The sequence below is a fragment of the Branchiostoma floridae genome, chromosome 2 (assembly GCF_000003815.2).
Source record: "Branchiostoma floridae strain S238N-H82 chromosome 2, Bfl_VNyyK, whole genome shotgun sequence".
Lineage (NCBI taxonomy): Eukaryota > Metazoa > Chordata > Leptocardii > Amphioxiformes > Branchiostomatidae > Branchiostoma > Branchiostoma floridae.
In genome coordinates, this window is record NC_049980.1 from 21738200 (window position 1) to 21764584 (window position 26385).

Consider the following 26385-nt stretch of genomic DNA (forward strand, 5'->3'; position numbering starts at 1 on the left):
GCCACTTCCCAACAGTATGGTCCCCGCTGCTCCGGCTTCAATGTTGGACTGACCACCGTACGCCATGATGTTTCCTTGGAAGGTGCTGCTTGTGTAGTGAACAGCCACACGACCTCCGCTTCCACCACCAGCATCACTTCCACTTCCTGCAGAGACAATATCACCAATTACTTATCAGTAACCACCTTGTAATAACATTGTATGTTCTTGGTATGAAGTGATTGTTAAAATTCTTTCAAAGTGTTAAAAGTGTCCCTGACCACAACATATGAATCAAAAGCTTTTGGTGCCCATGTTGAACTTTTTTCCCATGCTTACCTTGTCCCCCTGAACATTCTATGTTGCCTGTTCCTTCAAAGGTGCCTGTCCTGATGAGAACACTTCCAGCACTTGCACCACCGCTGCCTCCAGTACCATCTGCACCATTCCCCCGGATTGTGCCTGTTGGTAAGACCAAAGATGTTAGAGCAGCAGCTGAAGGGATTTGCTTATCACCTGAAACATTAGAAGGCAGTGAAACATCCTTAAGACATGCTCAAGTCAAAAGTTTGCATTCAACTCACAACATTTTTAAAAGGGCAAATTTTGTTTCCTGTAACACTGAGACCAATAAATATCCAATTTTGCCACAACAGATTAAATGTTTATCCTTAAACCAGTAGTAATAACTGCCCCAATACACCACACTTACCATCCAGACGAAGCACATTGGATGCAGTTAGTGAAACAGATCCACCACCTGCAGCATGCACGACACCATTCAGAGTTGCAGGGCTGCCAAATGTGTCTGGTTCACTGAGGTCTCCGTAAAAGCGGCCTGCTCCTGGCTGGGACCTGCTGCGCCCACCATTACCACCATGCCCTGCACCAGCTCCATTGGTGCCTCTTCCTGCCATATGTCCAGCAATGGGTGCCTGGAAAAGGTTGACAAATATTGACCTAATATCCAGGAAAACTTTTAGCTTAGTTTGTAGTCTGCATTTGTGTGTTCCACAATAATGTTTCGTCAAAGACCTTGTAGGTCATTTCCAACAAATCTGCACAGTCAGACAAGGGGATCATCTCTTGACTTGTATATTCTTGCAACTTGTTGTTAAAGAAATGCAAAAAGAATACATTACCATCTTAATTTATTTTCTGATTCAGTTAAAGAAGCAAGTCAAGCACAAATCTCTTATTACCTGGCCACTGAGGTCTATTGTAGCTGCTTGTTCCACAATAATGCTTGAAGCCGTCACAGACAATTTGTCAGCAGTCACCAAACCTCCACTGTGCACATGTAGTGTTTGGCCGTTAAGAAACAGTCCTGTCTCATCGCTCTCCACTGACAGCTCACCACCACCCTCAATGGTCAATGTCCGGAACCTAATGTAGCGTGTGCTGTCCCATGAAGCATTCGTTGGGGGTCTGTAAATGGAGGATAATCTTAAAATGCTCTAACATAATGTTTAATCACAATATTGACATAACTATACATATAACAGTACTGTCGTTAAAGCTCTTCCTGAACATAGCTTTTAGGATTGTGTTACATTTTTCCTGCATAGAATATCAAGCTGGATATACTATCTAAAGATGTTGGCAGATTGAGCTCACAATATACTAGTATACTACCTGAGAATGAGTTTCCCTCCATGCCCAATGGTAAAGTCCTGTGCTCCCAGGAGGTCACCTGCCAAGGTCAGTGTGACGTCTCTGACCTCTAGATGTTCAGACATCTCCAGCTGTCCGCCAGGGTACACCAGCACACTCCATGTCAGGTCTGGGCTCTCTGCTGGCTGACTCACATGGAGAATCTAGTATGTAGTCACAGGGAAATGAGTTATTTTTGCCAACACATACACTGCATCTAAGGAACACACAATGGTCACAGGGTGGGAGTAGACATAACAGCTAAATGGGTCATGACCATCAGCTCTGAGTCTTTGAATGTCACTGAAGTATTGTCTGGTTTATTGAAATGACAGTTTGCCCATATTCCATTAACATGTGTTTTTGTAACGTCCATTAGGAGTCAGTCATTATTTTGATTTGCCTGTTTTCTAAGGCTAAATATCAGGCCAGACTAAAATCAATGCAATCTTCAAAACATACCTTGATGTATTAAACCATAATAGAAGTACTTGGTTAAGTACTTAGATAAAAATAGCCAAGGAAGCTGTTCCCAAAAACTGTCTTGCAGACAAATAAAAATTTAGTTACAGCCTCATTTCAGTACCATGGACAATGACCACTTTCCATGGTGCTGAAATGGCGCTGTTACAATTTGTCCACAAGTCAGTGGACAACTTCCTTGGTCTTCTTCATTGGATGAAGGGCTTCTACATTAATGAATATTCAGTTCATCAATAGATTGCATGCTGTGAGATTGACATTGTTTATATGAAAGAAAACATCCTACCTGTGATGGTCCAACATGCATCATGCCAGTCTTGTCTCCTGATGTTTTAGCTACTCTTACATTGTACTGAGTCCCATCAGTGTGGTTGAAGAGGGAGAGGTGGGCACCCCTTCTGATTGACACCTCCTTGAAGATAAAGGACCTTTGGTCTTCATAAGGCACAAGCCATGTTCTTGCACTGTCTTCCCCTTTGTGTTGCTGATCGTCCAGGACTGAGAAGTCAATCTGCGGGCGACGTGGCTGTCCTCTGTTTTCATTGTCCACAATGATAGTGTCCTGACCATCGTCTGTGTCCCTCAAGAGAATAGTCCCTGCACCACCAACTTCATAGCCGCTCCTTCCCCCAAACGCTTGTATCACACCGCTGAAGGTGTCATTGGCAGAATGAATGGCAACTCTGCCACCTCCTCCTCCACCTCCAGATGGGGAGGACCCACCATTTGCGCTCACCAAGCCAGTCCCTTTGAATGTAGCTGTGTTGATGTGGACACTCCCACCACTTCCACCGCCATTCAGGTTGTACATCGGCTCTGTTCCGTCTGCATGAAGGGTTCCATCAATCTCAACCAGTCGTGTTGCTACCATGGTGATGACCCCTCCACCTTGACCTGGTGAAGATGAGGTAAGTCCACTGACCCCTCCAGGGCTGCCGAAGTCTTGTGGTTCATACAGAGAGCCGTATGGTGGTCCAACAATGCTGTAGTCATGACTGTGTAAGCCTTGGCCTCCACTTCCACCATGACCACCACCGGAAGCTCCTGCATCATAGAACAAATGATAGCTTCCATATAAAGCAATCATTCTCTTTGAAAAAGCTACAGGGCACATTCCATGTTCTAGTACTGTACAGTGCTCAAGGCACCAAGCTTCCCCTACCTGATTCCCTACGCTACATGGTGTATTACATTAAGAACCTGCAGCAGACAACATTAAGTGGCCAACACATCCTGCTGAGACTCAACAAAACCCTATGAGGTAGGACAGTTCACTAGAGGAAAATACCTTGTGCAGCAGGGATGCCCTCTCCCTCTGGGTTACTTCCAACTCCGCTGGTGTCCACCTCTGCTGCTTTGTCTACTAAGATGCTCTCAGCACTCATGTGTACCCAGTTTCCCTGCAACATTGAAAGACATGTTGGCATTACTTAAAATTAAAACAATAACTAGCTGTTGATAACTTCTCTGACAAGTTCTCATACATGTATATATTGTCTCATGGTACCTGTTTCTTTAGACCATATTACTTTTATAAGCCTGAACCATCATTTATCACATAATATGGGCAACTTATCATTGTGCAAGGACTACTTGCTCTGGACCATGTATGTAAAGGCAGTTCCATAACGATATTAGATGTTCTAGAAGAGGAAAGGAGGACAAAGAGCACCTTGATGGCACCTCCAGCATGAAGGTGGATCCCATCAGTGATCTGAAGGGACAGAGATGGTTCTTGTCCACGCTTTGAGCCACCAGGGTAATATGACACCAGCTGTCCATCTGTGAAAACCTGTAGAGACTTCAGTAGCAGTGTCTTTGGTGGTACCCCAGATGTTCCACCCTGCAAGAAACACAAAGAGGAAGTCAATTGAATTCCTCACTTTGTCAATTAATGAGGACCAAAGAACAGCTAACACCAACTCATCTGAATAACAACAGCAAAACACTTGCTGATTTTGGGATGTGACAAGGGTTACAGTCTTAGTCATATTTTTTTCTATTTTCTCATTTGTTGACCTATATGTACACAATGCTCAAGATGAGAGTAAAATAGCATGCTTACCAAACCCCCAACTGTCAAGGTGATACCACTGCCAATGGTTAAGTCTTCCAAACCATCAAGGGTGCCATCCAGATGGACATCAGGGCTGTCCATGTCAGCAAGGTATACAGCTGTAGGTCAAAGAAACTTTTAGTTAATGGTCTGGAACTGACCGGTAGGTGTGCATTGAAGTAACAGAGAGGATGAGTACAGACTGCATCATGCTTTCCAGAATATTCAATATTAACTATACCACAGTTGTGTGACTTTTCAACTACAGGACTACTTACCTTTTGGAAGGCTGATATATGAGTTTTCATAGCTCCTGAAGCCTACTGGGAAGGGAGAGTTGGAGTCAGCAATGTACAGATGGTGGTCAGGTGATGTATGGAGTATGCCAGATCCATCACCATGGAGATGGTCGATGGGGATAGGAATATCCTGAGGAATGGTATCATCCTTGTGGAAAGCCAAATGTCCACCTCCTGATATATGTACATGATCGAACTTGTACTGCAACATTACGTTAGATTGCTGAGTTGTGATGTAGGCACGTCCGCTGTCTTGGTTGCTGCTAGTTTGCCAGGTTGTCTTTGGTTTGTACCCTCCATTGTCTACAAGAAGTGTTGTTTGGGGCAATGTGGTGTTAGGTGATGGGTTAGAGGTGAAGACTGTTCCTGGGCCTCCCCTTTCAGCATCACTCGCCCCTCCTAAAGCCTGCAGCTGGCCACGGAAGGTGTCACTGACATTGATGTAGATGGCAACACGGCCACCAGCACCTCCACCACCAACAGCCTGAAGTGATTAGAAACGAGTACTGTAAGTGTAACAGTATCTTCCTTACACAGCTATAAGTACAAATGAAATATTTCCTGTACAAGAATGCATTATAGTAAGTAGGTTTAACTAAACTTACTACTTTCATTGCTAAAAACTCTCTAAAGCTTGATTGGAAAGCTCTCATTGATGAGTTTTAAGATTAGATAATTCCTAGTTTTCATTTGCACTACAGCAATAAACATAATATACAGCAGATCAAGGAAAACAAAAACCAACTAGAATAAAAACTTTTTGTAAACAATGCTACAAAAGTTTTTCAAGATACACAATAAAACAACAGAAGACAGAATAATTATAAGAGGTAACATCAGAGAAATGCACTACTCACTGGTGTCCCTGACTGTTTCTCATTTCTGCAATATCTTCCGACATAATGGTGAACAGTGCCATAGCTTGGAACTGCATTATTTGAATCATCACAACGTCGGACACAGTCATATGGTTTCCAGTAGTACTGATCCCTGCACTGCAAACAACGTCCCTCAATGCAGCGGTTGCAGTGAGCTACACATGGTGAATCTCCTCCATTTACAGACACACGTCCTCTCCCTAAAGAAAAGATTAAATGATGATCATGTGATATAGAAAATAAAAACATTTTCCCAAAACACTTCCAGGATAGCAAATGGACAGGATGGAAACAGGGGTGATTGGGGAACTTGAACCTTACAGTATTTTCTTACTGAAACAATGTATATCAGGATAGATTTTCCCCTCAGCCTCCAGTTCAGCATTTTCATCAAAACCAGCAAACAAAATATACGTTACTCATCAACTGCTGAGACTCAATTATAGCACAATACCATACATACAAGCTTGACAATGCATCATCTGCTTAATAGTATTACATGTTTTTTAAGTTAATTTTCATGATAACCATGCCCTAGGCCATGTCATAAAGATTCTATTCATAACTCAACAACTGATGATACTCCATATGTAGGTGCTCGCAGTTGACTCTTACTAATTATTGCCATACCAGACAAATGCCTCGTTGTGATCCAGATACTCCCACCACTTCCTCCTCCATTCCCAGTTACTGTTGCAGATGTGCCATCAGCTAGGAGTTCTCCATCCAGCAGGAAGTGATTTTCAGCTTCAAACTGAAGAACACCTCCTCCACTTCCCTCGTGCTAGAAACAATTATCATCAAAGATTTTATTTGTAATAGAAGGCTATCAATATTCAGAAATTGTACTAACTGCCTGCTGATATCTGATGTTCATACATTGTAGTAAAGCGAAAACAATCTTTTTGTATTTACATGATTGTACATTTTTGGAAACAATCACGATGGTCCAAAAGGGCATGAAAAATCCCCACTTGTGGGACATGAATATTGATGATAATTAGATGCCAATCACTGTTGTCGCCATTGGAAACTGTCCGTGATTGGTTGAAAATTTAAAAGGCGGGCCGTAGTAATGTTTATGTTACGATATCTCCCCTGTGTCAACGTCGCTATTCATATGCGTTACCTGCCACTGGTTTCAATTGTTATTACATTAGCACGTTTTAACAATACCAATTCGTTGCCTCACTCAAAACCAACAGGATTTTCAGTATAGTTTTGTCCATCTTATGGTCAAAATACCCAAAGATATTCCATCATCAAAAAAATATCAGCTCGCCGCTGGTGAAGTTGGACGTCATTTATGCTGGGTTTCGTCGGCAAAAGATTCAATATGGCGCTAGTAGTATTAAAATATTCCAAACTAAACGTATTTGTAATATAAACAGCTTTACCAAGCCACTTTTCAGCGACAAATTATTGACAGGATACGGTTTGAAAGTTCCTTCCGATAGAATAGAACAAGATAGCGCAACAGTTGGAACGGATTGGTTGCACCGAGCGCCACTGTGCTCAAATAGAAGACACCATTTATTAAACTGTCCATGGCCAGTCCCAGTTTGTACGTTTTTCTCTCCAATCATTGCCCGGGTTGTAGATCACCCTTAAACTTTTAAGTTTATATTTGTAATCCTGAACTGGCATTTTAGACCTTTTCAAAAAGGTGCTTTGTAAATTGTTACGCATTACCGACGACGTCAGTTCTTGACAACAATCATCCCGCTTGGGTAACATCATTTGTAGCAGCATGGGTGAGTTGTACATTAAAAAAACACAGGCACCATTTATTTTGAGACCAATTATCTAATTGAGTCACATATTCTTTGAAATGTGTTCTGGTCATTTTGAAAAAAAAAGTCCTGCAATGAATTAACTAACGTTCAGTTTAGTTTAATAAAGAAAACAATCCAAAACCACACGCAACATTTCCCACCACAATACAGTAGACTATCCCATTGACCTGAGATGAACCGGCGGGCGGCATGTTTGATTTCCCAAGCGGTCACGAAAACTCGACCCAAAAACAGAATAAAGAAGGAAAAATACACAAGCATACACAAAACACACACAACTTAGGACGATGAAAACTTAAGTCTGATTCATGTAAACGATGCCCAGAATATAGTTGCGTTTAATACACAATCAAATCAAATTACGGAACGATAGTGAAAAAAAAAACGTGGTTCGTCCAAAACTAGCTTAAAACAAGCAGCTTTGACCAAAACTCCTTGCTTGTAACTTACAGGGCAAAAGCACTGAATGCACACACCAAACGATTTCAGAGACTTTGATTTACAGTTGAAAACCCCGCTCCCAGCACAGGCACAAAGAGATGATTTGCATGAAAGTGCCCGCGAAGACAAAGGGGCGCTAATAAGGCTCTGTCATCTATGCCAACACCGCCTCATTATAGCTTCAAAACATCTCTTTTTCAGCGTGGAAACTCTGAATAAAGTGCACATTTCATTTTTGGCCGATATCTTCCGATCCTACCGATAAAATGAAACAAAAACTACTCCATTTGAAAGAGCAAAAGCCGCCCGCCATCTTGGTTTTCGTATTTGTTTTTCTATCGGTGCATTCAGGAATTATGGGAGAAAAAAGTATCGGTAAATAGGAACAGGATTTTAAATGTATCAGACATAAAAAACTACACAGTAGAAATTGATTTTAGAAAGTTTGAGCTTAGATAAGGGTATAAATGTTTGATTCCAACGTAAATGAGAAAAAAAAGTCGGTGTGGTTCAGAGTTCAGCGACCGAAAGTGACTTTTGCCACATCCCGTGAAAGCGGGGATTTAACCACTGTATTGTACTGACACTTGAGTTTTACGTCGTTTCAAGGCTGACATTTTCATTTTTCATGTATGTACTTTTGTTAATTTATATCATAAACTAATCGATCGTAATCTTGGGAAATACTTCTGCTGCTTTCTGTATATATGCCGTGCGGCACTTCAGACCTGCCTGTGGGTGTGGCCTATTAGCATAGCAACGAGAAGAATAGCCTAGCAACGGACCAGCGTGAATACTGTGACAATGTATCACATGTCTATATCAACTAGTTTTCTAACCTCTGTGTGTCCACTAGTTCTGCTGCCACCACTTCCATAGTCTACAGGTTCAAGCACATTTCCATAGGCGGGTGCAGAGTAGGCCATGTTCTGTCCTTGCCCACCTCCACCACCGTGAGAGGCACCTGACCCATAGGAAGTCCCCAGCCCTGCCCCAGGACCCTGAGACACTGGCCAGCCATGTCCTGATGCATCCACCTTACCTTCACCATCCACACTGATGTCCACAGCTGGAATATACAATTATTATATACTTAGAGGTACATGTACATGTAGAGGTACATCTACTGGTATCAGCCTAGGTAAAAAAAATACTGATTAGGACAGTCAGTAAATCTTAATCCACACAAACACAAGTACACCAGATATAGGTTATTAAAAAAATAGCTTCACCAACCTTTGATGTACAGTTTGTTGGCAGTCACCTCTGCTCCTCCCCTTACTGTGAAACTACCATCGAGTTGTAGTGTCAGCCCAGCCTCATCCTCTGGACCTTCCAAGTAAGAAAGGACTCCTCCATTCAGGACTGTGATGCTGTTCATCAATAGGGTGCCAGGTGTTTCTGTATTTACCATTGATGCAGCCTTGATGTCAAGTTTTCCATCCAATGATATGTCGAGCGTCTCCACACCCTGGAGTTTTCCTCCATACAGAGTAAGTGTGGTGTCCTGTAGGTAGGTGTTGTGGGGAAGTCCCATGGTACCATTCTGCAGGAAAGACATGGCAAGAAACATCTTTAGCAATTTTGCAGAACTGAAAGAGGGATTTTCTAAACTTGATCATTATTAGATTATAAATTACAGTACAGTATGGATATACCTTAACATAACTTTGTACATGTACAACATAATAAGTCGCTAGACATATACCTGATAGACATTGACATTAAAGGGAATCTTGTGAGTTGCATTCAAGCTGGTGTTGATGGCTTCCCCATGGTCAACATGGACAGTCCCTGTGTGGTCACCCGCCAGGTCTCTAACATGTAACGTCCTACTGTCGCTGACCGGCAGACCGCCCTCATCCACAGACAGCAGGCCGACATGTGCATAACCTCCAATGTCCAGGACATCGAGGACATGATCTTCAGCTTGGTCTTCAGGGAGAGGAACCCATGTTCTCCGGGACTAGATAGATTTAGTGACACAGTTGTTATAAGTTGGAGTGGTTTGAATGTCAGTGATCAATTTGTATCTCTTGTTACTTTTCATCACTAGTTTATAGAATTTCAGTTTTCAGAATAAAAACTCATTCTAAGTGCAATCGCTAATCTATAAAGAGTGACACATATCAATATTAAGTATTAATTTTCTATTATAGCAATAATAGTTGCCCAACTTACTGGTTGGTTATAGCCATTGTATATCTTCAGGGTAGTTTTCTCCACTGAATGCTGTTGTTTGAAGAAAACTGTCCCGGATGCACCATGCTCAGCCTGCCCCTCCCCTCCAGAGGATTCCAGGCTTCCATCAAAGTCCATCAGTTCAAAGTATAGAGCCATCCTTCCACCACCTCCGCCTCCATAACCACTGCCTCCATTCACCTAAAATAGGTGTCGGAAAGAAGCGGAAGAAAGCAATTATATTAATGTCAATGACAAGCAAGGAATGTTAATGCAGATTTTTTACATCAAAAATTTAATTCCTTGTGTTCCTTTTTGAATGGAAACTTGACACATTAAATTCTATACAATCAATTCAATGCTAATAGTTCACTAAGTCTTTGAACATTAAGAGCATGAGATGCCATTGACAATTGTATTTTACCTGAATCTTCCCAGACCCTTCCAGTTTCCTTGTCGTGAGCTGAAGACTTCCTCCACTGCCTCCTCCTCCGTATTCGCCTGCCGAGTCCTGTCCATTTGCACTTAAGACGCCTTCAATACGAACAAAGTCTGAGACGTTGACAAACAGACTGCCCCCACCGGCACCTCCACTGTTCCCTCCACCGCTGCCAAACTCCTGGGGGAGGAGGAAGGAGCCATAGGCAGGTCCTGTCTCCTGGGAGGCAGATGCTGCTCCACCGCTCCCTCCATGGCTACCACCTGTTCCACGGTTGGCATGTGTAAGGCCTGCACCTGGGCCAACTGGAGGGATATTTATTAATCAATTAGTGGGGAAAGGACAATGTTGCAGAAACATGCTAGTCAAAGACCCTTTATGATATATAATACATGAAATATTTCAAATAGTATAATTCATGCCATCTAATGACATTTATAGGGACAATGATGCTCCATTGTGATACAATTAAATGCCACACTTGCTCATCAAAGATCCGGAGAGCCTGCAACATATACCGGTAAAATGAGACTTCATCAACCATGAGATTTATGCACAGACCTCCAGCTGAATGTCCACTTCCGTCCACATTGATGGAACCTTTGACATCAACAATGATGACATCAGCAAGTAGATGCAGGTTAGTTGATGTGATAACTCCACCTCCATGCACCTGAGGTTGATCATTGTCATTAATTACTATTTATGTGCTCCCAAAAAGTCATACTTCTATTAGTTATACATACTTTAAAGTCTTGTAAGTCTTAACATTATGTTGTCCAAAAATTGATATCGAGAAAGAACAATTTTGCATTGAATGCATACTGTGCTGCAGCCTTCCACTATTTGCCTTTAGTTGAAACTGACTATAGTTCTGACTTAATATAGTTTTTATATTACATGAGGTGAAACTCACAAAGAGTAAATGACCAAATCTTAACAAGTTCACTTTTTGACAATTCCTTAGGGCTGAAGTTGACTGAAAGAACAAACCTGTACAAATGTTCCTTTCATGACACGCCTGTTCTGTCCATTTGATGTCTGCAAGGTTCCATGGTTACGAATTTTGATGGCATTGAAGTTGAAAGTCTCAGTTGGCTGTCCATCAAGATCAATCATCTCATGCATTTTTATGATTCCTAGAAGAACAACAAATACAGGTATCACAAACTAAGACGTTATTGTTACAGTATTACATTGTACATGTAGATAGATAGCAAGTACATTCAAGCTACATCAGCTTGTTCCCATAAACTTATTACTTTTTAGTACAGTATGTGATCTCCTACCTCTATCCTGTCTTACATGTGTTTTGTATCATAATGACAATTCAAATTAGGTAAAATGTAGCCCATATTACCAGAGGTGATACAATGCACAATCTACTGTAACTTCTACATGATATTGTCTAGCACACTTTACTGTACCTCCATCTACTACTGTGATGTTTTCACAGTTGGCCACCACACCCTGCACGTCCACGGTGACACCTGCAGCCCGTAGCTCTCCGTGTGTTGTCGCCAGGCCTCCCGGATAGATGGTCAGGTCCATGGGGAGATGAGCATTGGCAGCATACAATGTCTGGTTAAAGCCAATGTGCATTTTCCCACTGCGGTCCCCATGCAGAGAGCCAAGTCTGATCTGGAGATGTTCCTTTGGGCTGAACGGCCATAAAAACCCAAGATGTGCCCCGCCATAGAGATGAAGCTCATCAATAATGACATCCTCCAAGAAGTAATGGGTTGGTATGTTTCTGTCAGCTATCTTTGACAGTTCTTCTGGTAGGATCCATGCGATTGTGGATGTGGAAGCATAACTGGTGTAGAGGGAGGACAAGTTTCTCTGAGGATCCCTTGGTGTCTTTCCCAAGTTGTTGATGTAGAGTGTCCGGTTTGTGAGTGGTTGGGTGACATTGGAATCATGAGTGACTTGTGCTTCCTCACTAGTGGCATCCAACAGCTGTGTCTGGTTGTCAGGTTGCAGGCGATGGAGGTACACTGTACCAGGACCACCTGGTTCATGGCCATCCCCACCGGTAGCAAGGAACTGGCCTGTGGACACATGATTTGGTATTGATGATGCTTTATTGATGACATGTAAATAACTTACACTTCATCTCAAGCACTGCACTCAAAGTTTGACTAAAGAAACAAATCCATGCAATGTAGATGCATGGAACATACATACAATGAAGTAGCGTTACTTGAAATACTATGAAATAGCGTTACTTCTTGAAAGTCAGTTGAACCTTGACAGTATCAAACCTAAGGTTATGTGTATGTACTAGATGACTAGGTATGTGTAGTACAAAACTACTTTACATTTGTGGTTTTACATTTGTGTATGATACACTGCTAAATACATAACAACACCTATGTACTTGTTGTAAATACAAGAGCTACAGTAGCTGATGTTTTACAGGTCTGAACCATACCTATGAAGTGGTTGTGTTTGTAGTACACTGCTGCTCGTCCTCCTGCTCCCCCTCCTCCTGCAGTGGACACCTGGCCCGTGTACCCGTCTCCTCCTGACACATCCACCACTCCGTCTCCATCAAAGATGTGGGTCTCCATCCAGATACTCCCTCCACTCCCACCTCCAGCTGCCACGGAGCCCCACCTTCCACCCTTGGCAGTCAGGAAACCATCCACAACAAGGGCATTGGAGATGTTCATAAACATTCTCCCTCCACCTGTCCAAATAATGACATATGCCGCATATGATAAGACTACTGGATATGTTTGCGATACACCTTTACATACATATACATGTTATATCCTTGAAAAGAAACTCTGTTGAGCTAAGACGGCCCAGGCACGCTCGATTTGTGTCCGAGTTCCGGTGCGTGTTCCCTTGTCCAGCCGAATTCGAACACGTGTTCCATGATGTTCGTAATTCGAACCGAACGCGCGTTCGAACCTGTGGTTATTTGCAACTTTTCAACGTAAACAGGCACCGTAAGGACCATTTATCCTTGGTGGGTGTCTGTGCGGTCAAGTTATGACATTTACGGCTTTAGTCCCAGCTCAAAATAAGAGTACTGATCTTTTTTGTACTCAAGATTTACTTATTATCCCTTTCTTATCAAAATTGTCTGAGGTAATTTTGTGTAATCATTTAATGTTTTTGACTATGGTGCATTTTCAATGAAAAATTGAAAAAAAATGGTCGTTTCTGATGTTTTCGGCCCAAAAAAACAATATAATCCTAATTTAAAACAAAATAACCTCGGATAAAAATGATAAGAATAAGGTTGGCTTTCATCCTTTAGAATATCATAATTGAAAGTCTTGTTTCCAGCTGGGACTAGACTCATGAAATAAACAACACTTTTTTTAACCAAAATGTTTATTTCAATCACAAGTATTCAATGTGTTTAAAGTAGTACTAAAACTGTGTGAAGTTTCATCGTAGTGCAACCGAGCAATCAAAAGTTACGATCGATGTATAGAATACTTATTCCAGGCCATGGGCTGTCTTAAGCCAACAGAGAAGCAACTTTCTGCTTTGTCATTTGAGTTATGAGTTAAAATTGCATACTTGATGCAACTGAAGCATCCTGATTTTGATCAATTTCAAAGTTAAAATTACCTGATATTACGATGACCTAATACAATTATTAACACAGAATATTACTAAGAAAAGACAGGTTATGCAAATCTGATACTACACGTACCTCTCCCACCAAGATGAGGGAAGACATTGTGCCCCCCATCCCTGCCAAATGTGTTTGGGACGAGGAAGGACCCATGGGTGACACCAACCATGGACTGGGAATTACCCTGACCACCATTTCCACCATGCCCTGCTCCAGATGAACCTGACGGACTCCCAACGCCTGTACCATCTGGATAAAGTACAGAATTCTTAATATATAAATGGTCACTTTTGGATTACAAAGCCACATAACAGCCTGCAGTGGAGGACAACCTTCTCATTGATCTTCAGAAGCAAAGAGACAGCCAACAGCAACACAGAAGTATGCATCTACCACAAAGACTATTGTTGCATAGAATATGGTCATACATGTTCAATACAAACGTCTAAAGTAAACAAAATATTTCATAATTTTTGCCATTCTGCTAAATAAATATACATGTACCCATACTTGAAAACACTTAAGTCCAGATTTTATTCTATTTCATAATGATACATCACACAACATAACATAATAGAAACTCAATAGATATCGCTGTAACAGTAGACAGTTAGATAGGATTAAAAACATGTCGAACAGTACACGTACCACCTGAGGACTCCTGTCTTGATACACCTTCATCCACAGTTAGATGAGCAGAAGATTCAATTGTGACATTGATGTAGTGCAGTTCCAGGTCATTTGACCGCACCTGATGGGAAAATGATGAAATGAAACATATGTGACTATATATCATATTCTGTGATCTCAGATTATAGTCATGATTCTTTTATAACAGAAACAGAGCTATACATGACAATTGTACAATTAATTTGTGCATGAATATCCTATATACTAATCAGAATATAGAAGAAATACTAAATTGCATATGCATCATAACGACTTCTTTACAGGAAAATACACAATACTATTACCATTCCTCCACTGCGAACAGAAAATGTCTGTCCAGTCAAAGTCGTGGTTACTTCATTTTGAGTCACAACCTCCATTTCTCCAAAGGTTTTGACCACCACATGATCCAGCTCTGTTGTTGTAGGCTCCAGGTGATCAAGTACAAACTTGCATCCTGATCCAACTGTCAGATTTTGTATGGTGTCAAAGTGGCCTTGAAAGGAGAAATGGAAACTGTCAGTTCCAACAGCAATAAAAAAAAACTAAACCTGGAATATCATGGATCATTTTGGACAGGAGCCTCCAACTAGTGCAACTAGCCAAACTTAAAAGTACATCTTATATTGTTCCATTTCAGAATGGCTCAATAAGGAACATTTTATTCCTTATACTTATAGGTAACCTGAGAAAGAGAAGACAAAGCGGATCGCAATCATGTCATGTACAGTGGATTCCGCTTAATTGTATCACCAATTTGTCAGAACATTTTATCCAATTATGCGGCCTATTCTACAGACCGAAGTTGTCTGTGTGACCAGCTTCAGTGGCGTGGGTTGGGCTGGGGGTGTAGTTTGAAAACCAACTTGACGCACACATAACACACACACACGCTCAGAAGTTATCACAAACGTCATATTTTTATTTACAATGCATGTGGTAATGTCAATGTACACAAATACAATGGTAATGTCAAAGTATTTTTTTTTTCTTTACAGGCAAGAAGAACGTCAAAATCCGACATTCATAACGTCTCGAAAAACCGCGGGGATTATGAGTCTACTGGCGCTTTATGGAACAAGTGTAGATTTTACCGTAACATCATGGTCTATATACTGTACAAACTTAGACTGCCTTACACATGTACATGCACAATAAAAAAATTCCAGTAGATAAACAATGAACACGATATTAAAAGATTCCGGTCGGTCAACAATACAGTGCAAAGTGTGGAAATTGACGCCGATACATAACAAAGACAACTACCGAGAAAATGTTTGCGGGTTCGTAAATCAGTTAACTGAGAGACGGGAATGAACGGTAATGTCAAAGATAAACACATAATCTACACATACACAACTCCTTATCTTGAACGATGCGCTAATTTGTGAAAATTTACAAAGTTTCAACGTCTTTGGCTCGGTACAACAAAAAAACATGGCATCCAACAAGAAATGACGCTATCCCATAATCCATAGCGTCATGTTTGTTACAAGCGTCATGCAGGCGGGAAATTCAAATGTACAACGAGTCTATTTTTAAGTCGCTAAATCTAATCTAGTTCTAAACCGCCCTTCTTTTGTTACCCATTTGACCAAAAAAAGAGACAACTTTGGGCGGTTCATTGACTTTTAATATACAGACGCTTGTTGGTTTATTTCCAGATCTGACAGATTCTGACAAAGACGTGACCACTCTGGCATCTTTTCATTATGCAATCCCCGTCGTCCGTCATGCCTTGCGGCAACCTATGAACAACATGGCGCCCAATGGCGCGCGCACCACGCTATCGGCGAGATTTTCGATGAAGTCTACCTTCCTTATGGTCGCTATCATGATCTTATGCCTTCATACATACATTTATTGGTTACTATTGGACTCATTTGTGACATTTAGGTATATTTTCTCATTTTTATTCTTTGTAACTTGACGTAATTCTATCCAAAAACACGAAGTTTGAGACGGTGGGTTATCCAATTCTGCGATGTCTTAAACAATAGAATGAATGGCAAATGGTTTGGGATTTCGTAATTCTATTCAATTACCCGAATTATCCAAAAAGGCCTAATACGAATAATTGGAATCCACTGTATATGACCTTGTTGTTCTTTGAAAACAGCTTCTTAAACTTGTGACACAAGATTGATCAAGTTACCTTAAGTAGCACAACATGACTGATATCAAGAGTAATTACCTCGGATATAGATGTCCACATCTTTGCACTCTGTACGTGGTGGAAGTGTGATGTTTGCTCCACGATGCACGACCAATGAGAATGGCAGGATGTCCCTAGAAAACCTATTGTGGAACATCTGGCCTTCCCGCATGGTCACCAGGCCGGAGTAGTCACCTGTCACTCTGTCCACAGACAACCTGCTGCCTTCTCCTTCCAAGCTAAGTCCACCACCACCATGCACCTGGATCTGATGGTACAACGCATAACATATCAGACCATGACAAAGAAAGACACTCACTTACTGCACAGTAGCAATGATCTAGCCACATTTATGTACCTTTTAAGTGGAAGATGACATAATAATGACTTTATGAATTACTTTATTATAATGCATTAGGCTGCTGTAAGGCTGCATTCATCAACAAACCTCATCAAATTCAAAATGGCGTGATGGTTCTTCTTCTGCAACAACCCAGGCGCTGCCAGGTGCTGAGGTGAATGGGAGCTGAGAGGCAACATTTGGATTTTCCCGTGCAAACAGCTGAATGGCATCCATGGTGGCATCACCAGATGAGCCACGGGCAGCTAGCTTTACATAGATCTGTAAAAAAAACATGATAATATAAATTGACCCACATATGCATGAAGCAATCAGCAGGGGTCTTCAAGCCTCATTGAAAATGAAAAAATCTTGAGATTTTTTAGACAATCTTGAGATTTTTCGTAACAATCTTAAGATATTTCAGAAAGTCTCAAGATTCTTTGAAATCAATCATCTTAAGATTTTTTTCAGACATCTCAAGACTTTTTCAAAGCAACTTTCAAAATATCTTGATATTTTTGTAAAGCATCTTAAGATTTTTCTAAAACATCTCAATATTGAGTCAAAACATCTGAAGATCAAGTCAAAACATATCAAGATCAAGTCAAAACATACCAAGATTTAACACAAAATCTCAAGATCTTTGGTATAAATCTCAAGATTTTTTTATTTTCAATGGGAGTCATTATGATCCGTTTAGTACCAGGGAAGTTTCCCACAAAATATCAGATATGCAATTTTAAGCTATGAAAGGCTACAAAGCATTCGTCCGAAGTGCTTTGCTCAGCCCAATAATAATTTGCTCACTTGATATACTGAACTGGTTTATAGGTTTATATTTGGAATGTATGATGTAAGGATTTTGTATGAACATTTTACTTAAAAGTACTTAGCCTAGTCTAGCAATACCTTTTCAACATTCCTTCCCAACTGCACAACAGCGTACTGGTCAACCTCCTGCTGTGTCCCACAGCCAAGAGTTTCAATGTAACCGTCTGTGTCGTTATAGATCTGTCCTTGGTATTCACTCTCCACTTTGAAGGCAGTTGTAAGGCTGCAGAATTTATGAAGCATATATAGAAGTTAAACTGTGCATTTATCACAATAAGCTTTGCTTGACTAACAAAAAGTAAGTTACTCATAGTGGCCATTTTCTATTAAAAAAAAGGCGAAACATCAGTTGGGTATGGAATCAGTATACAATCAAAGAAAATATATGATTATCATATTATGTTCTATTATATTAGCTTGTCTAATTGTTTGATGATATATCTAGCGAGAGGAACTTGGGTTGAAATCTTGCCCCATCTCACCTGTCTGTGCACATTGGGAATATCCTGAGATGGTCGATGTACAAGGTAAATGGTAGGGTGAATGTGATGGTGGGGTTCCTTGTTGTGCTTCTGTAGTAGGAGCTAGAGGAGGGGGCTCGGATCCTGGACAAGGAGTACCAATAATCATTAGGATAACTGCCAGTATGGTATGCAGGACCTGTTGTTTGGACAGTCACTCCACTATAAGACACAAACTCGTTGTGTCCAGTTGGTCCTGCTAGAGAGATCTGCTGTACTTCTTGGACACGTGGCTCAGGGGATGACTCTTGATTGTTGTCAACTCGCAGTATTCGATGGGTAAGGTTGTGATGGTCGATACCCTCAATGTAAACAGTGCCACTGCCGGCATGTCCAGCTTTGTCCTGACCGCCATGTACCTTGTACTCCCCATCAAAGGTGTAGTTGTTCCTGTAGTAAACAGCAATACGTCCTCCCGATCCAGCACCACCATATCCCGTAACAGGACCTGCAACAGAGAGAATTCATTTTTATAGCAGCATCATTCCCCAGAGAAGGCAACTGTAACACTGGATTACCTTTATCCGCAGGGTAACATACATCCCTGAAAGCATAATGCAGAGTAGATTTGGAATGTGACAAAGTTGGCTTTCAACCCAACAAGTTTATGGTAACAATATTTCTAGCATCAAATTTTGTGCATATATGTCAGTCATATATGACATGGTTGATACCTGTACCTGTTTGTACCAGAAACTGTCACAATAAGAGCATATCCACCTTACAACCTAAACTGGTTACCTGCAGAACCACCCGTTACTTCCACAGAGCCGGTCCCATCCAGGTGTCCCACAGTTAGGAGGATGCTGCCTCCTGCCCCTCCTCCTCCTGACCCAGGCACAGACTCTCCGTTGGCATGGAGACGACCTTCCACACGGAAAGTGTCCAAGACATCCATGTGCACCACTCCTACAGACCAAAATGGTGTCATAGGTCTAAAAATAATGTCCATGTTTTGTTTCAACCTTATGTGAAGGCAATTTTTGGTGTCCCTTCAACACATTCAACAGAAAACAAAGTATCTACATTGGTCCATTTTTTAAAATTTCAAACAATTTCAACTCCATAATTCATGTATGTGAACATCTTAACTTCCATAGGATAGTTTAGAAATAAGCATACTGAGTATTTATAGTATCTATTGTTGAATAGACAAGATGTACAGCTGCAATTTCCTAAAATGGCAAATTCCAGGTGTATCTAACACAGAGTTTAAGCATAAGTGTACACACCTCCTCCACGGCCTCCTGCATCACTGCTGTCTCCATGCCCTCCTCCACTGCCTGGGAGATGTGGTGAATACATGGAGTCATAGGCAAACCCTGAGTATATCCCACGATAAGAGCGACCACCACGACCTCCATGGCCACCACCAGATCCCTGTCGTGATCCCCCATAAGCTTCATGTCTCCCTGCTCCTGGGCCTTCGTCTGCGGAATGGCCTGACATATCCGCATGGAACTCACCTGTAAAATGTCCAAATTGTATGTTCTTGAAGTGTCCATTGCGTCATGGGATGACAGTGACTAACAGAGACACTTAACATACTTTGTAATATGCATGATTATCACACCATTGTCAGTGGAAGGCAATTCAGCACCATGGACGTATATGAAACTTATCTCAGAAACATGGCAAAACAAGCTATCTTTGAATGCCAATGGTCTACAAAATGGAGTAGCTCTGCATCATCTAGTGCTGCATTTGACCATGTGCAGAAGGAAAGTTGGATCCTTTTGTTCCAGTCTTTTCTCCACAGTGAACATGTCAACTTGCAAACTTGAAACTTAAGTAATCAATCTTGATTATAATGCATTGGACATGTCTGAAAATAAAAGCATCTGCAGCTGGTTCAGAACAACAGGTAGTCTCTTAGAATTAAGATTTCACAACATGTAAGACAAATGATTGATAAAAATAAAAAGTACCGGTATGCATGTATAAATATACGACAGACATCAGGTAATAGAAGTCACAAGAACAAACCAGACTGGGTACCATAAAATGCAGTATGTAATGTTATATAGAAGAACACAGAAGTAAATAAAGCATAATATTATTTGCATCATACCTGCCACATCAATGGTTGCATTCACAGCGGTGAGTTTGAGATCATTTGTCCTGACATAGCCTCCTGCATTAACCACGAGTGTTGTTACAGCGACATCCATTCGGCTGTCGTTTTTCACAGTGAGCATCTCCATTTTCCCATCAGCTCGGATACTAATGTTGGCACACTCATACGAACCACTGGGTTTTCCTCTCGTGTTGCCATAAGACCACAAATGAAGCTCTCCACCTGACTCAACGATTAAGTCATCAATGTTGGCAATGGTGCCATTGACTTCCATCCAAACTTCACGCATGGAGAGTCGCTGAGATAACTCGAGATGGCCAAACCTAAAGATGAAATTCAGCACATTACATGAGGCAGAAAAACAATAAGGCAAAGGACACCAGCTACAAGATACAAAGTATATCAAATAAAATCAAGCATTACCTGTACAGCTGTGTGTTCACTGGTAGATAGATGTCAACATCATCGAATCCAAAAGTCTGGTTCTTCCCAACATGCATCACACCTGTACGGTCTCCCAGCAACCTGCCTCCCTGCACTTCCACCACATCTGTACTGGTGTTGCTCAGGATGGCCACATGGGCATTACCTTGTATGTGTAGCTGTTTGGTGATACAGTTCAGAAATAGTGTACATATCAGCAAGTTGGCATACTTTACTATTAGAACTAAGCAGGTAACAAAAAACGAAAAAAAATCGAGGGAATAGAGAGTTTTGTGTCCTTCTCAAAAACAACTCCATATTCATAGTTAACATCCATGTCCTAGTTCATAGACCTTGAGGGATCGTGTGACCAACAATTGTTCACAGCTCTTACAACATGCAGGCAAGGTGAAAAACAAAACAAGAAGACTTACTAGATTGTCAGTATGTAAAATACACATCACATTTGTCACTCAAGAGACATACTGTACCTCATCAAAGAAATAGCTGTGTGAATTATGGTAAAGCCAGGTGATGCCTCCTGATTGGCTGATGTCATCATATGACCCATCTAACAGGTCACGAAGGTCACCATGTTGGTACGTTGCTGCGTGGGGGTAAGGGATGCCATTGTTGTCGATCTTCAGGGTCTTGTGTTGGGCTTCTAGCAAGGCATTCTGATGTTCAATGTAGATGGTGCCAGAACCACCAACTTCATAGTTGCTGTTCCCTGTATCAGAGTAAAAAGATATCTACATTTGACACACCCATGGAAGCTAAATATAATCATAAGGTACTAGACTATGCACTTCTTCACCTTCACAATTAATCTCAAAGTCAATGTCTGCTTACCCCCGTACGCTGTGACTGTGCCATTAAACTTGCGTTGTTTCTGGGAGTAGATGGCCACACGTCCGCCTGCACCGCCTGCTCCACCAGAGCCATGACCAGTTCCACCATTGGCAGAGATGGCTCCATATCCATCCAGTTCCTCACACTCTAACCAGATGCTTCCACCTGAGCCACCACCTAAAACAAGATCATTGTATATCCTAAATCTATAAGGTTACCAGATCCTTCTTGATGGAACTAAAACAAACATCACATTCTGTACAGATGCAATATTATGTTCTGCATTATAGACAATATAGATGGGTGCCTAAAAATACAGTCAGTACATCAGAACAAACCATATAGCAATTATGTTACAAGAACGAAGAGTTATTTTTGTGTTCAAGATCAAGATCTCCAAACAGTACATTGTATAACTGTTACTGTACAGTAACTAAAGAAAATGGACAGATAAGTTTTCTTACACATGTTCTATTTTCTTGGAAATAGCAGATCATAAGATTCTTACCAGCCTGGCTGTTATGAACACCATCAATGCTTTCCCCATTTGCAGTGATCCTGCCATCAATGAGGCAGTGTCTGGTGGTTATCTTCAGTGCCCCTCCACCTCGCCCACCAAGTCCTCTCCTCACAACAGCATTGCCATGCTCATTGTCTCCATAGTACAATTGTCCTGTGAAGCAGTACGTACTGTTATTACAAAATACTACAAGTAGATGAGATTGAATAAGCCTCTGAATTACAGGTATCAATGAAAAAGGTGCTTGCTGAATTTTAGTTCAGATGTTTGATAATCATCACAACACTAACTGTAATAAGGGACAATATTTTTCATGTAGCCCAGTTGAACACACCATAGTTGCTGCCATATCCTCCAGTACTTCCATAGTCTACAGGTTGGTAGATGGACCCATAGGCAAGGCCAACATTGGGTTGACCTTTCCCGCGACCTCCGCTGCCACCATGGCCACCTCCACTTCCTCCAACAGAGTTTCCTGGATAATCAGATGTTTTAACACTCTGTCGAAATGTCACATTTAGATTAAGATTATTTCTAAAGAATGCAGAATATAATGCATGCCAAACTGAGAGACAAAATCTGATCTTTGGAATAAGATACTATATTGGAGATTTTCCTGTCATATCATGAAAGCCTTGGTAGGTCTGTTAAGGTAAAGAAGGTAAAGCAGTCATCATTTACTGAGGTGAAACATGATGCTTTTCCAAGTAGGCATTAGAAGTCCAATGCGACTTATCACCTGTCTACATGTACAACGTACTTCTTCTAGAACACACTCCCTCACACTCTCAGTTTATTATTTGTTATTACTCGTCAGGTGGGGGCTAGTCCAACACAAATGCAAAATAAAACGTGATGAAAGGAAATATATTTGTGAAGGTCATAAAAATGTACTCATCCAATGAATACAAAGGTTTAACTTCCTACCATAACCCTGACCAGGTCCTTCTGAAGGTTCAAAACCAGATCCTCTGGTCTCTTTGGTGACATAGCCCCCATGGTCAAGATTGAGCTTCCCACCGGAGTAGATGGCCACAAGATGTCCCGCTGTCACATCAAACCTATCATTTGACGAGAGATGACCGCCTCCATATACCTGAAGTAACAGGAATCATGTGACACAGATACTACATGCAGAAGTATTTTCCAGCATAAGGAACATGCCAAAACAGGGACAAGAAAATTATAAATTCATTTGTCAAGTCTGCATTTGTTTCAGTGATAATCCAGAAAAACACAATTTTGTATCTTTGATAAATTAACAATACACAGTGAAAACCATGTAATGTCATTGCTCATTGTCAAAAAACATATCATGGGTCTGTGAACCCTGTAAAGAGTTCATTCAGACCATCTATGCTATGTTGTGATCAGTCCTACCGTTAGATTGGTCAGTCGGATGTCCATGCCAACATGCTTGTCATATGAGAACATTTGGAACGTTCCACCGTCTTGAACATGTAGGGAAGACAGGCTAATACGCCCAGCAGTGTTGTTTTCACCGATGCTGCCATTGGTGTCAATGTAGACCAACCCACCATCAAATACATACAGGTCATCTATGCCTAGGAGCTAAAAAATACAACTGTTAGCAATGTGACCAAATATAACTTGATGTAATGTGACACACCAAGATTGGTGCTTACACTTTCAAGTCTTAAAGGTCCTGATGTAACAAACCTTTCATACAGCACAACATTGTATGATTAGTGATTCATTTTTTCATAATTCTACGTGGCATCTTACCTTGCCTGAAGTTCTAAGCTCTGTCTGGTAAAAGAAGGCTCTGCTCGGGTACTCTAGTTCTCCCTTCTCATAGATGTAACTGTTCACTGGCACGTCAGGATCTGTCACATCAACAGCAAAGTCCTGCCCGTATCCAACATGTAGCCAGCCTGAAAAATGTAAAAACTGTATGATTCTTCACTATCAGGACAATATTTTACCAGGAAAGTTCATTGTTTTTCAGATTGTAAGTTTAGCCATGGCAAATACTCTGATGGCTTCTTGTTTGGCTGAATGACAATAAGTTAGTAGCTTTGACTTATGTTATTTGATATAACATATATATTTATACTAATATATGTACACATATCCCACACAGCCCTACATGATCGTATATGATATGTTCAGATATTACAAATTTGTTGGACAGTAATCTATACAGCCTTAGGCATATGATAAAGGTTCACAGAACATGATCCAAACAATCTATATAGAAAGAAATACAGCCAAAAGCAATGTAATACAAAACAAAAAATGACTCCATGTTGGCGTGAATGTCTTTCAGCACCAAGGAGATGGACTACTTCCTTTTGAATGTACAATGTAATGCATGCCCAATGGCAGGTAAATCAAGCAAGTACAATGTAGATCAGGTAGAAAGGTAAAGCAGTGGCTCTACTAGTGAGTGGAGTACTGACCAGTCTTGTCCCCATGTAGTTGATTGATCTGCATGTTAACTGGAGTGGTGAGACCATTCCCAGGCATCACAGCCAGCTCTGCATCTCCCAACAGATGTAACTGGTCAAAGATGTACTGGCTGGTCCCAGACTCTGGCTCAATCCATGTCTTTGCACTGTCCAGTTCTCTGTGGCGGTACCTAGAAAATCATCAACAGATTGATAAAGATACTCATCAAGAGAAACCAGTTGGCTTTCAAATTCCAACTAACGTAATATGAATAATCAATAGTCTCAAGCTGAACTCAAGTTAAATGAAGACTTACGTATTATTGTCCTAATACGTTACAGTATTAGGTTAACATTCTACTAACAGCACGTTAAGAGCATGTCACACGTACCTGTCATGTAAGTTCTGGCCATTGACATAAATTTCCACTTCTGACAGAGAAGCAAGATAGCTGCCATGGCAGGTAGATGTCCCCTCGACGTACATTCGTACAGTTTGAGCCTCACGTCTGACAGGCAGATTTACAAACGAGCCCTGGTGACACGTGCTGCTGGGGAGTACATAGTCACTGGTCACAGCAGTTGTTATGGTGTTGTTCACTGTTTCAACCTGCAATGGTAATAATGACATTTACATGATGAGTTACATTGAAGAATCCTCAGATTCTCAGCACACATTTCACAACACTTGACATGAAGGTTGCTTACCAATTTACACCACATTCTAACTCCTTGATGAGGACATTTGGTGATCATTTACTTCACTTTACTTAATTCTTATTAAGTTTTTTATTCACTGTGTTTCTTCTTATAATTGCCAATGACATCTTGTGGAAATGATAAAGAAAGAAGCCAACAGTTTTGATAAGACCTACACTTACTACATTTAGCCTCCATTACCACTTTTCTGCCAAGTCATAATCTGTATTTTATGAAACAGTATGCAGAAATGCATTATACAGGGGTATATATTGGAGATCTCTTCAAACAAATCAAAGTGGCAGATATATATTATGTAACCTGGTGGATAAATGGCAATGGAGGTTAGATATAGTGTTCTCAGAGCACATTATCATACCTTAAATTTACTCTGACATGCACAGTTGATGAAGACCCGAATGGTGTTGACGAAGTAGACATTGTTGAGGCCAAAGGTCAAAACCACAGACCTGCTGTCGGCCAGGAAGTACTGTGTTTGATCAGTATGGAAAGTTTGATCAAACATGTATGGCAGCCAGTAATAGTCCAGGTGGTTATAGTGAGGATGACAACACCGGTAGTAGTTTGCAGTTGATGTAATGGACACCCCACCACGTGAGGTGTAACTTTGCACTCTGCTCATTGTCTCTGGTGCCAAATCTAAACGTTCCCCTATGTTGGCGATCTCGTGATTGGTTGATGCTCTTCCTTTGTTATCCACACGTAGAGTCGCGTTTCCCGACTCAATGTTCTGCAGAAAAACAGTACCAGAGGCTCCAGACTCAGCTAGAGCTCCAACGACTCCGCCGTTGACATCAAAGGTTCCCGCATAAAATGCTTGTGTCATGTTGTTGGAGAAGTAGACAGCCATGCGTCCACCTGCACCACTTCCACCGTTTGAAGGGTCCCCTGCACCACCCAGGGCTTGGATGTGTCCAGTATGTCCACCTACATGTAATTAATACACAAAATACCCATTGTAGTATATGTCCATTACAATCAAAGTTATAAATGTTAAATAAATGCAGGTGCTACATGACTATAACCCGCGTGGCGCAATCGGCAGCACGTTTGACTCAGG

At 41.2% G+C, this 26385-nt stretch overlaps 1 protein-coding gene across 1 annotated transcript in view; it reads right to left on the bottom strand.

Moving 5' to 3' along the window:
- LOC118409063 overlaps positions 1 to 26385 on the bottom strand; it is a 129115-nt gene that overhangs the window by 68436 nt on the left and 34294 nt on the right. The window contains exons 40-81 of the mRNA XM_035809934.1: positions 25684 to 26252; positions 24998 to 25215; positions 24618 to 24796; positions 23941 to 24089; positions 23575 to 23766; positions 23122 to 23290; positions 22529 to 22669; positions 22183 to 22347; positions 21675 to 21851; positions 21314 to 21552; positions 20823 to 21001; positions 20394 to 20722; positions 19555 to 19788; positions 19064 to 19231; positions 18284 to 18770; positions 17880 to 18024; positions 17076 to 17249; positions 16667 to 16895; positions 14778 to 14968; positions 14452 to 14554; positions 13882 to 14052; positions 12640 to 12897; positions 11633 to 12256; positions 11199 to 11344; positions 10767 to 10878; positions 10191 to 10510; positions 9767 to 9967; positions 9294 to 9551; positions 8822 to 9131; positions 8425 to 8654; positions 5979 to 6132; positions 5328 to 5548; positions 4450 to 4954; positions 4181 to 4290; positions 3788 to 3958; positions 3404 to 3515; positions 2402 to 3159; positions 1615 to 1796; positions 1182 to 1407; positions 692 to 914; positions 319 to 441; positions 54 to 146 (exon numbers count right to left, since the gene is read on the bottom strand). Coding sequence (XP_035665827.1) covers positions 54 to 146; positions 319 to 441; positions 692 to 914; positions 1182 to 1407; positions 1615 to 1796; positions 2402 to 3159; positions 3404 to 3515; positions 3788 to 3958; positions 4181 to 4290; positions 4450 to 4954; positions 5328 to 5548; positions 5979 to 6132; positions 8425 to 8654; positions 8822 to 9131; positions 9294 to 9551; positions 9767 to 9967; positions 10191 to 10510; positions 10767 to 10878; positions 11199 to 11344; positions 11633 to 12256; positions 12640 to 12897; positions 13882 to 14052; positions 14452 to 14554; positions 14778 to 14968; positions 16667 to 16895; positions 17076 to 17249; positions 17880 to 18024; positions 18284 to 18770; positions 19064 to 19231; positions 19555 to 19788; positions 20394 to 20722; positions 20823 to 21001; positions 21314 to 21552; positions 21675 to 21851; positions 22183 to 22347; positions 22529 to 22669; positions 23122 to 23290; positions 23575 to 23766; positions 23941 to 24089; positions 24618 to 24796; positions 24998 to 25215; positions 25684 to 26252 — 9945 coding nt within the window. The remainder of the gene's footprint in view (positions 1 to 53; positions 147 to 318; positions 442 to 691; positions 915 to 1181; positions 1408 to 1614; positions 1797 to 2401; positions 3160 to 3403; positions 3516 to 3787; positions 3959 to 4180; positions 4291 to 4449; positions 4955 to 5327; positions 5549 to 5978; positions 6133 to 8424; positions 8655 to 8821; positions 9132 to 9293; positions 9552 to 9766; positions 9968 to 10190; positions 10511 to 10766; positions 10879 to 11198; positions 11345 to 11632; positions 12257 to 12639; positions 12898 to 13881; positions 14053 to 14451; positions 14555 to 14777; positions 14969 to 16666; positions 16896 to 17075; positions 17250 to 17879; positions 18025 to 18283; positions 18771 to 19063; positions 19232 to 19554; positions 19789 to 20393; positions 20723 to 20822; positions 21002 to 21313; positions 21553 to 21674; positions 21852 to 22182; positions 22348 to 22528; positions 22670 to 23121; positions 23291 to 23574; positions 23767 to 23940; positions 24090 to 24617; positions 24797 to 24997; positions 25216 to 25683; positions 26253 to 26385) is intronic.